This window comes from Diaporthe citri (assembly GCF_014595645.1).
Source record: "Diaporthe citri strain NFHF-8-4 chromosome Unknown scaffold_5, whole genome shotgun sequence".
Taxonomy (NCBI): domain Eukaryota; kingdom Fungi; phylum Ascomycota; class Sordariomycetes; order Diaporthales; family Diaporthaceae; genus Diaporthe; species Diaporthe citri.
In genome coordinates, this window is record NW_025064850.1 from 917,939 (window position 1) to 934,476 (window position 16,538).

A 16,538-nucleotide genomic window follows, 5' to 3' on the forward strand; every position below is an offset into this window, starting at 1 on the left:
CACGATCTTAGTGAGTATAATGACGGGAACGTTTGGTCAGGGTAGGCCACTGGTCTAAGGAAGAGGAGACACAGCCGAGGGACACAGCAAATCACCGCGAACTTGTAAAATATAATATTATGAATCTTTAAAAGTGACTTGATGGATTTGGTTATGAGTTATCGGTGTGTGTTTTGTCTCCTCGATCTCAGCCAATGTGCGCCTGATTCCGTACATTTGCAAAGGATTTGGCATATCCAGCCTCCCAGAAAAGCAGCTACAATACGGCCCCCACGACGTCGCAGGTTATGACCTTCACCATTCAATCCCGTAAATCCTCATCACAGCTTCGACTTGGGCGCCCCCGGGCCGGCTTCATCCCTCACGAGCTTCTCCACGGCCTCGACACCTGCCCTCGCGACCACCTCGTCCTGGGCGGGTGTGCCCGTGGAGCATCCCACGGCGCCGAGGACCTCACCCCCGGGCCCGATGACGGGCACTCCTCCGCCGATGACGTTGAAGCGGCCGCCGTTTGTGCCGTTGATCCCATACGCGGGCCCGCCCGGCCACACGGCCTCCCTGTAGGACGAGGTGGGGATTCTGTGTCCGGCGGCCGTGAAGGCCTTGTCGATGGCGATGGCGACGGAGGTGAGCTTTGCGCCGTCCATGCGCGTGAAGGAGAGGAGGTGGGTGCCGCTGTCGACGATTGCGATGTTCATGGGCACGCCTATGGAGGCGGCTTTCGCCTCGGCCGCGGCTGTTGCTGCCTTGGCGGCCGAGATGGTTAGGGTGGGGATTGTGGTTGTTGCCGGCATGGTGTGAGTTAGATTTGATTGATGAATTGATTGGTGGTTTTATCGAGTGGCCTTTGTCTGGGTCTATGAGATCCAGTGTGTGAAAAAGGGGGGGGGGGTTTCAGTTGACGTTGACATCAGGAGGGATCGACCTGACGGAGTGACGTCGTTTTAAGTCTGATGAAAGTCGACCCCTTCGACCCCTTCGACCCGGCGACTTTGAGAGCTTCGGCATTCGGCATCGACACTGAGTGCGATGTCGGGGTGTATGAGTTACGACTTGGTCAACTATAAAGTGAGAATAAAACAAATACAGACGCGGGATCAAGAAGGAACAGCATTTTGGAAACTGCAAGGACAGAGAAGGAGTAAGTGCAGTGAAGGTGGAAGGGGAGTAATACATTTTGTTTTGGGAGGGGGGAGCGTCGCGAATTCCCCGTCCTAACCCTGAGCCAGCCCATCCTATCCCCTCGCTCCGTACCCAAGTACCGACCTTGACAGGGATCTACTTGGCCCGAGTCGAGGTCAAGTCTTGGTGTTTAATTGACGATCCTTCCCCAGAATTTCTTTGTGGCAGATCTGAAGTACAGCCACAAGAGGATGGGCCCAATTGGCAACACAACGTCGCCAGGATGGCCGTGAGCCGGCACGACCTATCAGAAGCGCTAAACCGTAGCACGAGGGCGGCACGTGGGCGGACCACAGTTGGATGTTGCCATCACTGACGGCGGCGTCCCTCCTTGCAAGATCTTCACCTCCTTCTCCTTGGCTTCCCCGCCAATGACCATGTTCCGACTGTTTCTGGGCAGACTCTCGTGCCGACAGTCGTTCGGTACCTTGGCTGCCATCATGGTGCATGCGCAATGCTTGGTAGATAAGCCCGCAGCCGGGATTGGCAGATCTGGCTGGGCGAGGGCTGGCATGCGACACCATTTCCTATCCTAAAAGCCGCTCACGCGCCGCGCCGCGCCTGCCTTGTATCTGGTTCTTAACCTTTCGCGCTTGTCTCTTTCCTCGGCAAGTATCTGGTCAGGTGAATGTCGTGACTCTTTCACTCAACCACCTGCTAAGCGCCAACGTCTCGACACGCCTGTTCTGTGCTGAGGCTAACCTCCTTCTCCCTTTTCTTCAAATCTGTCTGGCGAGGGGTCTACCGCTCCTCTAACGCACCGAGAATCCGTGGTGGCACCAGACAAGTAGCTCAGCCATGGCAGCTAATACCAACGACAGGGGCCCCAGCCCCACCAAGCTGGAGGCAGGCGATGAGAAGGCCAGGATCCCGGACCAGGGCGTGCTCACTGACGTCCGCGCCGCGGATGGAGGCTCGCTCAGGGATGGCGAGGACATTCTCGCCCTGCAGGACCTCGACCCGGCGCTCAACATGAAGATGCACCTGGTTAACAATGCCATCGACGAGATCGGCTGGACAAACTACCACTGGAAGCTCTTTGGGCTCAATGGCTTCGGATACGCTGTTGATTCGCTGGTCCTGCTGCTCCAGTCAATCATCGCCACCCAGTCCTTCATGGAATTCGGCGAGGTCGGCTACGCCCGCGCGCTCACCATCGCCGTCTACGTCGGCATGCTGACCGGTGCCATATTCTGGGGGATGTCGGCCGACATCGTAGGCCGCCGGTACGCCTTCAACATCTCGCTGTTCGTCTGCGCCGTGAGCACGCTCGTTTGTGGCGCCATGCCGAGCTGGGGCTCGCTGGGGTTCTTCATCGCCCTCGTAGGCTTTGGCGCGGGCGGCAATCTGATCCTGGACACGACTGTGTTTCTGGAGTATTTGCCCTCCCAGAAGCAATGGGTGTTGACGTTTCTTGCCGCCTGGTGGGGGTTTGGGCAGGCCATCACGGGATTCATCGCTTGGGGATTCATGGGTGAGTTGCTTTGGGGGCGCCGTGCTTTCGCATTTGCCAAGAGCCTGTGGAAGCTGTGGCTAGTTTTCAGCGCTGATACTCGTCCATCTCGGTAGTGCCTGAGAGATGGAACTGTGCGTCTGTCGACACGTGCACCAGGGAGAACAACATGGGATGGAGATGTGAGTAATGAGATTCTACGCCAGCACGAGGATTCGCCGTCTAACAGGAGCCCAGACACAATGTTCACATCCGGAGCGTTGGTCTTCGTCATGTCAGTCCTACGCATAACCGTGGTGCGGCTCAAGGAGACTCCAAAGTATCTGCTGGGTCTCGGGGAGGATGCCCAAGTTGTCGAGACGCTTCAATACCTTGCCTCGAAGTACAACCGCCCCATCTCGCTGACGCTGGAGAAGCTTGAGGCGTGCGGTGAAGTCAGGGGCACCCACAGCATGAATCGCCTCTCGGTGAACGAGTTCTCGATACATCTTAGGGGTCTATTTGCCACTAGGAAGATCGGAACCTCGACCCTCTTAATTTGGGCGTCCTGGACACTTATCGGACTCGTCTACCCACTGTTCTACGTCTTCCTTCCGTATGTCTTCTGTCAAGAAAGTGAGAGCTTATGAAACAGACCCACTAACCTGGCACAGCACTTATCTTGAGACCCGTGGAGCAGATTTCGAAGAGACTTCTGTAAGCAGCTGCTCTTGCCTCTTCTTTCACGAGACTCCCCTCGATTTCTTTTCAGCTAACCCCGACCAATGCAGTACGAGACCTGGCGCAACTACGCCCTCGTCAATGTCTCGTCCATCTTCGGACCCATGCTGGCGGGCTGGATGTGCGACCTGCCCCTCCTCGGGCGCCGGTACACAATGGTGATCGGGGCGCTCATGACCATGACCTTCTTCTTCGCCTACACGGCCGTGCGCTCAGCGGCCCAGAACGTTGGCTTCTCGTGCGCCATCGGCTTCTGCCTCAACATTTACTACGGCACCCTCTACGCCTACACGCCGGAGGTGTTGCCCAGCGCCCACCGCGCCACGGGCAACGGCATCGCGGTGGCTTGTGCAAGGGTTATGGGTATCCTTTCTGCCGTGATCGCCACGTTTGCGGACACCAGCACGCCCGTGCCCATCTATCTTTGCGCGGCTCTGTTTATAGCCATGGCGGTCGTTAGTGTCTTCTTCCCGTTTGAGCCGTATGGGAAGAGGAGCTCTTAGGCTGGGGCCGGGGCTGCGACTGGCTTCGTGTTCGGGTAAAGAGGTGGAAACCGGTAGCTCTTGCACAAAGAGCTTTCAAGGCTGATACATCCCTGCACATATTTGTGCATATAGACTCTGTCAGGGTACTTGCTATTACTACTGACAACTACGCCAGATCTACGAACCATAAATATACAGCTAAGAACTCCATTGTCAACTTCTCCTGTTGGCAGGCCGCCATCTGCAAATTCGCTTCACTGTTTGTTAAAAGGCGGATTCATCTGCACGGTATGAGACGCTGTGCTATGCGGCGTGGCTCGACTTCTTTCGGCTTGGCTATAACCGATCGGACTCGATTCAAAGTCGAAATCCTTGCATGGGAGCTCGTACTTGTTCTCTCATTGCAACTCTCACCATATTAGTCCTTATGGCGATACTTCAAGTCACTACAAAATTTGGAGAGAGTTGAGCAGATCAACGCAATTATCTTCATTGAAGGCAGGTATTGCTAGGTCTACTTTCACGTTCTATAGACTCTGTCCATTTCTCTCGTTCAGTGACTGAAATGTGCGCCTAAGTCGAATTCGACAGAGCAAGCAGAGAGGTGAATATAGGCGTTCCCAGGCCCGTAGTTGGGTCCCACCCGGACACGGCCTTGAAACCAGCTCCGGAGATCTGACCAGAACAGCCGGAGATGCTCCCCGTCTTGATATCAGTCAGGGCGGAAGACGCATTGGCATATAACCAGGGGTTCAGGAAACCCAGCCCGGCCTTGCCGCTGGCGACGCGGTCGCTGTTGACGAGCTGGATGACGGACGCAAAGGTGGGCGAGGCGCAGCTCGTGCCGTCGACAAGGCTCGAGGACCCGCCCACGACGATGACGAAGTCGGTCGCCTGGGCCGCGACGTCCGGGTAGGCGCGCCCGGAGGCGTTGAAGTACTGCGACACGGAGCTCGCCGTGCCCGAGGCGACCCACGACTTGACGGCGGCGGCCTGGTAGCTCGGCTGCGGGAAGAGGTAGGAGAAGCCCCCGCCCGACGAGGACCAGGCTGCCTCGGGCCCCGTCCCCGTCGTGCCGCCCACGGTGGTCACCCACGGGCACGACGCAGGGAAGGACGTGGCGAACTGCTTGACCCCGTCGTTGGTGCACTCACCCGAGCCGCCGACGCCGCTGTCGCCGCTCGCGACGAGGACCGAGACGCCGCGCGCGCCGAGCTGGGAGAAGAGGTTGCACGCGTTGGTGGCGTAGGCGTCGGGCACCGTCTGCTCGTCGTCGCCGTACGAGATGGAAATCGTGTTGGGGAGGGCCGAGTCGCTGAGGCCCAGCAGGTACTCGAGGAACTCGAGGTACGGCTCGTTGGTGTTGGTCCCGGAGCCGACCCACTGGCCGCGCCCGGCCGTGCTGTAGTAGTTGATGGGGATGGACTCGGCGATGCCGCGGGCATATTGTATATCCAGGTTGGCCTCGGTGCCTGCTTGTGATGCTGATGTCGGGCAGGAGCCGCCGTTGACCTTGACGCAGTTGAATGACTGGGCGGAGTTTCCTTCCACTGCGTACTTGGACAGGAAGGTCTTGAGGTCGGAGGCTATGGCGTACTCCTCGAGGAAGCCAGCGATTCCCAAGAGGCCTGTGCTGTAATTCTTGGCCGACTTAAAGCTGTAGAGGTTGGCCAGGCAGGTGGGGTTGGTGTTGGACGAGCAGCCCGTGACTGCGTTGGCCGCGTCAATGTGGGTGTTTGCGGTCGCCTCATTCAGCGGGCGGACACCCGAGATGTTGGACTTGTAAGAGCGGAAGCCGAAGAAGGTCGTCGGCTGGACCATGTCGACGTGGCTCTTGAGAGCACTGGGGAGGCTGAATTCCAGAGTCCGGAGCACGACCTCGCTAGTCGCCGTGCAGCGGTAGGCGCTGTACTCTGCGTCCAGCAGCTTCTCAACCTGGGCGATGCTGGCGTCGACGACGATGGAGTCCCCACGGGCGGAGTATGTGGCATTTCCACCAAGGCCGGCACTCTCGAGCCAGGCCATGACCATGTTTCCAGATTCATCCCTCGGGGCGATGATGGCGTCGATGGCCTTCTGTGACATGTGAGAGCCATACTGGTGGTGTCCTGGTGTTGCGATCTGAAGTTGTACTGGTCAGCAAAGTGCATAGCTTGAGAAATAAGCCAGGGAGATGTGCACCTACGTTCATAGCAAGTTCGTGGAACTTGTCCATGTCCTGGTGGACAAGATGTATGCGAAGCCGGATCTGCGCAGCCTCCTTGTCCACCTGCTGCGTCTCATTCTTCACCCATCCCCGTGGAGGGGCCGTGAGGCTCTCGACAACGACAGAGTTCTTCTGAACATCCTGGCTGCCCGAAGTTGGGAAAGACAGCGTTGTGGATGCAAGTGCCAGGAGCACAGAGGCTGCATGCAGGAGACCCATGTTGGCCGCCGTCTGTGGTGTTCTAGTGGAGCGAAGGAAGGGTGGCCAAGAGGACGAGAAAGCTTGGTTTCGATCAGCATCTTGGCATCTCAATTTATAGGCAAAATTGACGACGTGGAAGACCTCAGTCCCAGCAGTGAGTGATAGCGCAGACGCGGTGACTTACCCAGGGTAGGCACGCAATCGCCCTGCTGCCCCGCGAACCAGGGGTCAATTCCAGACCCGACGTGGTATTGGCGTCTGCCGGATACTTTGAGCTGCCTATTTGGGCAGCTGAGATAGGTGATGGCTACACGCGATGTTGCGGAGCTTGGCACGTCCAGGGAAGGTATCAGCGGGTGGTGTCCGCATGAATCTCTCTCATTACTCATCTGCTTTGAGCTGTGATTTCTTTTCAAAGCAAACTCTGTGCCACCAGCCAGTGATCATATCTACCTGCAGTTACCTGGCTCCTGTGTGAGTAACAAGGGGGCATATGTGGCCTACCTGCTTCTTTCCCTTCATTCCAGTAGGCCGAATGTACAATCTCCGTATCCTCATTCGAACCCGGTCGTGACGAAAAGCGGTTGGCTGCAGTTGAGGCTGGGGTCATGTGGTACTGACGCACCTCAGCGGCGGCATGAGGCAGCTGCTTCACCGATTAAATGGCTGATTGATTGATTTACTCTTACTTCAGACGTCATAACTACTTGATGTCTAGTAACTGAATTCGATCAGACATCCCAAAAGATCTCACACCGGGGGTCCACACTTTGGGCACGGTATCACAGAGCTTCAGTCATAATTTGATTGCAATATCAACATTGCATCAGGGATGTATGTACATGTGAAGCCGATCCCATAAATGATGGGGGTTTTCTTTTTTGTGGCGTGAAGGGAAAATGCGCCTCAGGAGTCGGGACCACCATATCTCGACCAAAGCTTGAATAGTACCTTGCGGAGCTCAACCGAGCCTTAGAAAGCCGGCTTAGCGTTCTTGACCAGCATCTCGAAGCTACATCCGGTGTCAGTAATCTCAGTCATAATCCATCGATGTGGACCGAGGAAGGGCTCTTCAAAGTGCATTCAACCTCATGAGGGCATCAGGAGAGAAGGGGAAGTCCTTACTAGGCCTGGTTCCATGTTCCAGCCTCGGGAGAAGGCTTGTAGGCTTTTGTCTCCGGGTTAGCAACGCAAGTGCCCACAAATGTGTCTTGGGGGCGACTTACCATCCGAGTGTCCGCAGAAGCTGTCGTACCGGGTCGCGCTCGTGTCGCTGGTGCCGTCCGACTCACCACCGGGCTTGACCCACACAAACGCGTCGGCAAGCTCGTCGCCCGTGCTGCTCGTCGGTCGCACGCCGAAGCCGGCGCCGTTGACGTTGCACCAGTCACCCCCTGGGAACAGTCAGTCAACTGTGTCCGGGCATTTTGCCTTGGGGTACTTACACTCAGCGCGGAGGCCAGTAACGGCGTTGCGGCCGGTGTCGACAATGGCGTGGTTGGGCATGCCGTTCTGCTTCAGGAGAGGCGCGAAGGTGCTGCACATTTAATGGTCAGCAAATACCGCAATCAAGTCATTTATGTCCTGGCATATTGATTCTGTTGACGACAAGTTTCGAGTCTCATGGCATTTTGGGACGTTCTGGAGGAGGAAAGCAACGTACTCGACATAGATCTTCTCGTTCTGGCACTTGTTGTACTGAGCGTCAGGGGCGCTGGAGAACTCGCCGGGCGACTGGTCCCAGGCGTTCCACCCGGCCACGTTGGTGGCGAAGCCGCGGAACTGCTTGGGGCTGCCGCCGGCCTTGTAGGCGTTGGCGAGCTCCTTGGCCCCCGGGCTGAGGTTGTCGTTCCAGCCGAGCCAGCCGCCGTGGCCGGCGTCGATGTACATGACGACGTTGGGCAGGTTGAGCTGCTTGATGGCGTAGGCGACGCCGTCGCGGTAGCCCGAGGCCGACTGCTGGCACGTCGTCAGGTCCGAGTTGGTGACCAGGTTGGGCAGCGAGTCGGGCTCGATGACGAGCGCGAAGGCCGTGTTGGAGTGCGCCTTGAGGATCTTGACGATCGGGTCGATGTACTCGCTCTTGTACCGGGACAGCTGGCCCACCGCCAGCTCGCCGTTGGACGCCTTGGCCGCGCAGTCGCGCCCGGGCAGGTCGTAGATCACCAGGCCCAGGATGTTGCTGCAGGGCACGTCGGAGATGGCGGGCTCGACCTTTGCGATGTTCGCGATGGAGTCGCTGGTGCGAATGTCAGTGGTAAGCTTTGTGCAGATGGCGGCCGACTCGCTTCGTCCTTTATCCAGGACGTTTGGGATTTGCAACTCACATCCAAAGGAAGCTGCCGACATCGGCGACCTTGGCGGCAGCTGCCTTCAGGCTCGCGTCGCTTATAGCAGCGGTGGCGTTGTTGACCTCGTCGCGGTAGAACTTGTTGGCATGGAGCTTGTACTTGGCGAAGACGTTGGTCGAGGCGTCGAGAGTGACGGCGGAAGAGCAGCCCGACTGGCGCTTCTCCTGTGGCAGGGCAAGTGCTGTGGTAGCACAGGCCGCGATGGCTGTCCTCGAGAACTTCATGGTGTCTGTGGTGTAACTCGGCGATCTTCGAAGGATGGCGGGTTTCCTGCCCTGCTGCCCTCATGAAGCTCCATGCGGCGTCTCCGGGGTCTTTATATACACTGGCATTCGCCACATGGATATCCGACCCACCTCGTCAACCATGGTCACGAGAAGAAAGATAGTACTACGTCTTGGGCTCCGAGATGTGTCTAGAACGAGATCGGCAATCAGGAACACAGGTCCGAAAGTAGCGATGAGCTCGGCCACAGCACTCCGAGTTTCCCATCGTCGACAGGACCAGCAGTCCAGTGAAGGCTGTCCGCGTGACTGGGATCTAGAGAGGGACACCATAAGTTGAGCAGTACGTTGGGTGTCACGACGCGAGGCCAGGGAAGACCCTCGCCCCCGGGGGGATGCTGCTGTAAGAGGAGCTGGCCCGATTGGTCTTTCGACCACATGAGAAGCAGCACATACTTTATGGGTAATAACGGAGGACCAACTTGGAGCCCTCCAATATCGACGGCGAGCTATAATGCTCCATTGGCCTTTAGCCACTGGCTCAGGCATGGGAAACCTTCACATATTGCCCACTTGGCTATGTCTCCTGCCGTCGAGTACTGCTACTAGCAGCCCGAGTTCAAATGTGATACAGTAGCGAGTGAAGCCAAGCATCGCATCTGGTGTTAAATATTGAAGTCTTCCATTGGAAAGGGAATGGACATGGAATGAGAGGCTTGTTGCTTTGGGCATTGGGTGCAGATTCGGGAAGCCCCGAATTTGACGCTGGGAACTGTGAACCAGGCACTGAGTACAATCATCTACCAGTGTCGACTATGTGCGTGAAATATCTCTTGGTCTCGAGTGGCAAACCAAAAAGGTCTTCATAACTTACTGAGCTGGATCGTGATCTACTGTTAAAGTGAGCTGGATGATCAGGCGGGCGAGACCTCAGGGTCCAGACTGATGAGCCCCTAAATCGAAGGTTGAATAACCTTGGCAACCCATTTGAGGTGGATGGAAGGGCCGTCGATTAGTGATGTCTGAAATTGATCATCCCGAGGTGAATTCTTCCGGAGCTGGGAAGTCAGCTGTTAATCTCTTATGAAATTGATTGCTGGGGGTTGCATTTCGCCTCCCCTGACGGGGGAACAACCAACAAGAGGTCGTGCCAATGCAGGAACTAGGAAGAGGTGACCGTGGGAGGCGCCACAACAGACGACTAACCACCGCCAATGTACTTTTTATGTACTAGGTGGTGTCCAAGACATCTCATTCCTGGCTACATGTTTTGAGCAAGTATGCAACCTCGTGGCATCCTTCTCTCATCTCATTTCCAGGACCTTCCACCGTCAACTCATAGTGATGCTCGGACTGTCCTCCGCATTTGGTGAGAAGGTGACCATTAGAAGAAAAGAATGATATGTTCCTATTCGATGATGGATGGTACAATACGCAATTTCATGACCACTCCTACTACTCAGTACCAAGGTACGAACCGAGGCAAATAGAATATATCCCGGGCCAATGTTGAGATACACTCGGAAGAAAGAGCGGGGCCCAGATCTACAGTTCTGACAAGGTTTCAATGTGAGCTTAATTATGCTTGTTCCAAAAAGTGACAACTGCCGGGTCCGGTTAAATGCAGAGCATACACATATTACCACGCTGTTGGCAACAATATCTTGGCAGCATGACAGTCGTTCCAGGCCCCTCGCCCTTCTAGAGAGGGATTCGTGCAAGAACTGATGGATCGGCAAAAGGAGTGGATGGTATTTTTCCAAAGCTTCAAGCCTTTAAACGAACCGAAATGTGGCCTTTGAGGCTCCAGATTCGCGGAATTGCCTTGAAAGCTTGGTTGGTCTACAACCCTTTGGGAGCACACTGAGGCCGAACTGGGAACACTGGCGGCTTCCTAGGACGACTTGATCGTCTCACAGTCAGAATTTTGTGGGATTTTGGACCTTGTTCAGATAGATGAGAACGAGGTCAATATATCGCTACATCCAATCTCTTTGCATTCATCAGACTGAATCTAATTCGTAGGGTCCTGCTTGGATCGTCGTGGACGGTGCGGTGGCTTCATGTAGAGGGTGGAATCGGACCGTGCAGACGGGACCTGCGTATCAAGCTGATTACTCTGTTCGTGTGTAGAGAAATCTGGCATGCAGTACATATAGAATAGAAACAGCTCGCTGATATTTCGCTCAACTACCCTGTGTCTCGGTCGCAATCACTTCCTAGTTTTTTAAATTTCAGTAGCCTTGGCTTTTTGCAACTTACTGCTTGTTCACGCAGAGCGTTTCATGCCACGTTGGATTCCTAGTCTGATTCGATGTGCTTGTCCATTCAAGACTGGAAGATTAGTCTCGAAGTTCGACCTGTCATGCAAACAACAGCATCAAGAAGCACCGACGTGGGTATGTTTACTTGCGTCCCGACCATTCAAAGTGCAAGTAACGGGCTCATGACCCGACACTCGTTACGGAGAGTTCCAACAAGAGTGGGTTTGGCCGCCATGATGTTCTGAGGTGGCTGAATCTCTACTACGAGACACGCCGAGTACCTGATTACGAAAAGCTATGGTTTCGATTGAGTTTCTCTCCAAAGCTATAGGCGCGGAAGCGTATGAGGACACCAGGTACGACTGAAGCATTCGAAGGCGATATCATGCAATGTGGACGCCACATAACACCTCATGCGTGAGACGGGACACCATTTGCATCATCAGCTCCCTTACAGCAGCCAGTTTTATGATCTGTCGATCGGGGCTCCAGGATGCAGGCCGACGCGTCGAGACCACGCTTTCTGGCTCCGAGGCCGTTGGCATCCTGGCAAAAACATGTGTTTGACGAGTAGGAAACAGGCTGCCTGCTCGGCCTTTTCACGTGAACGAGTTGGATTAAAAGGTCAAGCATTGTCGGGACGCCCTGCGTGCCATCGGCCAGGACGGTAGCCCGCGGGCAGGGCCAGCGCCGGAGCCCGGACGGACGAGATCCTTTCGTACACTGTTCGCTTGCAGTCGGAGCTTCCGCAAGGAAATAACACCAATTACACCCCGTCCCAATCCTAAGAGACCATCCCGTCACGGCACTGCTGAAGACCAAGCGTAACGGTTGGCTGGCCGCCAGTTACCAGCCGGGGAACGTTACATGAACGAAATGCGACAGGGGGACGGCAGGTTGGTGGTGGGAACTAATAAGCACTGCTGGCTTGATGGGGGAACGGGACTAGGCGCGCCTCGTGCACGGCACTCGCCCCAACTGCCTGTCTGGTCTGACGGTCCTGTCGGCGCCGGATACCAAGGGTCTTGGGTGCCCAGGTGGGTGTGTGTGCCCACTGCCTGGCGCACCAGCTGACCGCGGGGTGGACCGCCCAATCAGCTCACCCATTGCAGGTCTCGGGCTCAGGCAGGCTGCGAGGTGCCCGCCAAGGGGGCCAATGGGCCGTTTCCTGCATTCGGGCCGGGGACGCTTATCTGAAGGATGGGTACGTGGTTTGCCTGCGGGGGTGTTTGTCGTATCATGATCAAGGATTGAGATAGGGTTGGACAGAGTGCCGATGGATGCTGATGCTGATGTTGGCATTTCTGTCGGTGACAGCAATGGGTGCAGCAACTCAGCCTGTGCTTGGTGCCAGTGAGAGGAGGATTGTTTGATGGTAATAGCGTCTTCGTCCGAAGTGCTGAGCCCGACCAGGTGGTATCGAGATTGGATTTACCCCGGATTTCGCGGTGCAAGTGTGTGTGTGTGTGTGTGTGTGCATGGCTGGCATGTGGGGACGGACGGACGAACGAACGGGCAACCAAGCTGCTGGGGTGCAACAGCTGGGCCGAGTGCAACGCAACCTCGAGGTTCTCGACTCCAAAAGCAGTTCTGGGCGTCAGTTTCGTGACCAGGCACATCCTATCCTTGATACGAAGGGCTAAAGCGGATGCCCGCCCTCGACAGGCTGAGATTTGCTGTGGCGCCACTGGGGCCCGTCTCCTAGCTTATCATCTCCTCTCACCTGGCTGCTGTGGGCATCCTTATATGGCAAAGCGCTTATGTACGGGCAAGGCTTCTTGGGAGAGGGACAGCAATCGAGCCGTGAGAAGTGACATTTTTTTTTGTTCATTCCTCGAGGCAAGCATCTAAAAATTCTGGCTGCTACGTAGCTTGTGCGTCCCCGAAAAGGATCTCGTTCAGCTTGTCCGATGTTACCCTTCATCACAAGACATTGATCCTTCATCCCAACCTCCAACAGCTCGTCTGCACACTGCCGCTCGATCTGCTCGCCCAGCCCTGCAGTCAAGCTGAGACGAGACATACGACCTGAACGGCTCACGAGCTCTCACTTGGTAGCGGGTGAGACGCCACTGAGGAAGCCAGCCCTTTCGCGTGTTACCATTTCCGCTAGGTGGGTTTGTTCTGTCTGTCGCCGCAACCTGCCACTCGTTGTAACGCGTCACATCGATAGCCCTTGGCCTGGACATGGATTGTTATCTCACTTTTCTCACCATAAGCCCTGACCATACATACAGCAGCAGCTGCTGATCCCCTGCACCAACATATTTCTCGCTTGCCCCAGTTCGACTGATTGATTTCCTGTCGCGACTTGGGTCTCATCTATTCCGTGGAAGAATTCTGTTTTCACCCAGTCTGTTGAAAGACGGCGTCAATCACTGTGCTTGCTGACCACCTCACGAATTAGAGGTTTCTAGGCCAGCACCCCAAGACTACCCCGCCCTCGGTTGCCAGGCAGCTTGTCAACAATCAACGGTGGCAAAATCCTATTGATTTCGTCCAGAACTGCCAATCCACGCTCTTTTCTCGCGACATACAGAATGGCAGACAACAAGGAGACGGCGGCCGACGTGCCCGCCACCTCCCACTCTCCCGTCACCCCGACCGAGAAGGACACCACGGTCAATGCAGCCCCGGAGACGCACGCCCACCATGTCGACGGACCCGTCACTCGCCCTGCCGGCTGGATGTACAAGGGCGTCAAGCTCGGCAAGAAGGAGATCTGGTACGCCTCGCCCAAGATGCAGCTCTTCATGGTCTCCATGGTCTGCTTCCTGTGCCCGGGCATGTACAACTCCCTCACCGGCCTCGGCGGCGGTGGCCAGCAGGACCCCCAGGTGCAGGACCACGCCAACACCGCCCTGTACTCGACCTTTGCCGTCGTCGGCTTCTTCTCCGGCACCTTTGCCAACCGCCTCGGCATCAAGCTGACCCTCTCGCTCGGCGGGCTGGGCTACTGCATCTACGCAGCCAGCTTCCTCTGCTACACCCACACCCAGAACGACGGCTTCGTCATCTTCGCCGGCGCACTGCTCGGTGTCTGCGCCGGTCTCCTGTGGACCGGCCAGGGCGCCATCATGATGGCTTACCCCCCTGAGACGTCCAAAGGCCGCTACATCTCGTGGTTCTGGATTATCTTCAACCTGGGTGCTGTCATCGGCTCGCTGATCCCTCTCGGCCAGAATATCAACAACTCCGCCGGCACCGTCACCGACGGCACTTACGCTGCCTTCATCGTCCTGATGGCCGTGGGCGCCGTCTTGGCCTTGTTCCTATGCAACGCCGACAAGGTCCAGCGTGAGGACGGCTCTCACGTCATTCTCATGAAGAACCCGAGCTGGTCCTCTGAGATCAAGGGCCTCTGGGAGACCCTGTACCTCGATCCATGGATCGTCCTGCTCTTCCCCATGTTCTTCGCCAGCAACGTCTTCTACACCTACCAGACCAACGACATGAACGGGGCGCACTTCAACACCCGCACCCGTTCCCTCAACAACCTGCTCTACTGGCTGGCGCAGATCTTTGGCGCCGTCATCTTCGGGCACGCGCTCGACTTCCACAAGGTCCGCCGCAGCGTCCGCGCCAAGGCAAGCTTCGTCACGCTTTTCGTGCTCACCTTCGTCATCTGGGGAGGCGGGTACGCCTGGCAGAAGAAGCAGGTCAGCCGCGATGTCATCGAGGCGGTCGATGAGAACGGGGACCCGACGTACCAGGACCGGGTGGACTGGACCGGCGGTGGTGAGAAGTACATAGGACCCATGTTCCTGTACATCTTCTACGGCTTCTTCGACGCCGTGTGGCAGACAAGCATCTACTGGTAAGCACTCGCTGTTCCTATTCCTCCATCTTTGCAAGCATTGGCCGCGACCAAGAGCTGACCACGCCTCTCTGGACAGGTACATGGGCGCCCTCTCGAACTCGTCTCGCAAGGCCGCCAACCTGGCCGGCTTCTACAAGGGCATCCAGTCCGCGGGCGCAGCCATCTTCTGGCGGCTCGACGGCCTCAAGAAGCCGTACAACACGCTCTTCGGCGCGACGTGGGGCCTCCTCGCCGCCGCGCTGCTGTTTGCGGCCCCGATCATCTGGACGCGCATCAAGGACACGGTGCCGCTCGAGGAGGACCTCAAGTTCTCGGACGAGACGGTCGCGGACGTTGCGCCGACGGACGCGCTCGGCAAGAACGAGAAGACTGTCGATGTTTAGCTTTTGAGGCTGGGCGAGATGGCATGTCGGCGGGAGTCAGATTGTTGAGTTCGTAGATGAATGTTTCATGGACAAGAGGGGACTTGTGTGTTCGGCCTGGCCATTCACGTCGGCGAGCGTGAGGGGGGCCAATGATACCATAGCATGAGTTCTCAACTTGAGATAATTGATGAGACCAATCACAATTTTGGAATTCGTCAGGACAGTGCAATGCCTGGAGGACGTGAAGCTGATTTGTGAAACCGCTTCGAGATATCTGTACATGAAGGATGGTCAGCAGTGGTGTAGTGCGGCGGCAATTTGTTGAAGTCAAGTAATCCAATCGGGCTCGGCTCTCGCGGCGATCCCGGACGGCGAACGCGCGAGAGGCAAGGTTGAAGCTCGAGGGAAAACTGTGTTTCACAGTCGAGGACAACAATGCAACAGGAGGCCAGTCAGGCCCGCCAATGAAGCGAATACGAATGTCCAGAAACATCGAATCGACCCAAGAGCTGCCTGTTTTGGAGATCCCCTGACGCCTTAACCGAGGACATCACCACGCCCGGGCGGACGAACGGGAGCCACGGGCGGCACAGACCGAGCTAGCGCCGCCTGCCAGTGTGGCCCGGAGGCTCTGCAGGGAGTGGGCCGCTCGTGCTGCTTGCATTTGGAAAATAAACTCCGCGATACGTATACATGCAGGCTACAGTGCATACTGTGCCGTCCCCTTGAACTTGCATGCATTCCAAAAGGCAAGAGAAAGACTGGGGATTTCCCCACGAAAAGCCTCGTTATTAACAAATGGCCAAGCCCAGGCTCTGGGGATTCCACGGGGTTGAAAGTGTCGAGCGGCCAGAGGATCGAGGATCGAAGAGCTCGGTTCTGGCATGATGAACATAGAGCTACGTCATGCTAACAGACTTTCGTATACGCTTTGGTCTAGTTGTGTTAGTGTCACTTCGTACCCACCCACTGGGCCGAATCCCGCAGCAAAGCTTCCTGTGGGCGCATCGTCACCCTTGCTGCATGGAATGATCAGACCACAGCAACGCCGTAGCTTGCGACCCATTTATTTTATATATCCCCACGAGGGGGACCCATCCTACTTTCCTTCAAGATGGGCCCTCTCTACTCTTCCCTCCGGACCGGCGGTGTTTTTGTGTTATCTTTCCTTTCGACTGTTGGACCACTCTCCACTCCTTCTCTGCTGCTTCTAGTCGCGACGACGGCAACCCTCCTCTCCTGCTCGACTTAGCAATTCGAGAAAGGC

The 16,538-nt window shown here is 56.4% G+C and overlaps 5 protein-coding genes across 5 annotated transcripts; 2 read left to right on the plus strand and 3 right to left on the minus strand.

Annotated features, from left to right (window-relative positions):
• Window positions 1-320: 320 nt before the first annotated feature.
• Window positions 321-794, minus strand: INS49_010957 (uncharacterized protein; the record flags this gene model as incomplete). The annotated part of the gene is made up of 1 exon (XM_043171679.1): window positions 321-794. One exon carries the CDS (start codon window positions 792-794, stop codon window positions 321-323), a length of 474 nt encoding a protein of 157 aa, XP_043023424.1.
• A 1,186-nt stretch (window positions 795-1,980) lies between these two features.
• Window positions 1,981-3,858, plus strand: INS49_010958 (uncharacterized protein; the record flags this gene model as incomplete). The annotated part of the gene is made up of 5 exons (XM_043171680.1): window positions 1,981-2,656; window positions 2,752-2,817; window positions 2,873-3,230; window positions 3,289-3,331; window positions 3,406-3,858. The coding sequence occupies 5 exons, from the start codon at window positions 1,981-1,983 to the stop codon at window positions 3,856-3,858; spliced, it is 1,596 nt and encodes a 531-aa protein (XP_043023425.1).
• Window positions 3,859-4,413: 555 nt separating this feature from the next.
• On the minus strand, window positions 4,414-6,265 carry INS49_010959 (uncharacterized protein; the record flags this gene model as incomplete). Its single annotated transcript, XM_043171681.1, has 2 exons — window positions 4,414-5,961; window positions 6,026-6,265. The coding sequence occupies 2 exons, from the start codon at window positions 6,263-6,265 to the stop codon at window positions 4,414-4,416; spliced, it is 1,788 nt and encodes a 595-aa protein (XP_043023426.1).
• A 954-nt stretch (window positions 6,266-7,219) lies between these two features.
• Window positions 7,220-8,822, minus strand: INS49_010960 (uncharacterized protein; the record flags this gene model as incomplete). Its single annotated transcript, XM_043171682.1, has 6 exons — window positions 7,220-7,259; window positions 7,373-7,415; window positions 7,474-7,641; window positions 7,693-7,784; window positions 7,911-8,486; window positions 8,575-8,822. The coding sequence occupies 6 exons, from the start codon at window positions 8,820-8,822 to the stop codon at window positions 7,220-7,222; spliced, it is 1,167 nt and encodes a 388-aa protein (XP_043023427.1).
• Window positions 8,823-13,626: 4,804 nt separating this feature from the next.
• Window positions 13,627-15,289, plus strand: INS49_010961 (uncharacterized protein; the record flags this gene model as incomplete). The annotated part of the gene is made up of 2 exons (XM_043171683.1): window positions 13,627-14,903; window positions 14,983-15,289. 2 exons carry the CDS (start codon window positions 13,627-13,629, stop codon window positions 15,287-15,289), a joined length of 1,584 nt encoding a protein of 527 aa, XP_043023428.1.
• Window positions 15,290-16,538: the final 1,249 nt, after the last annotated feature.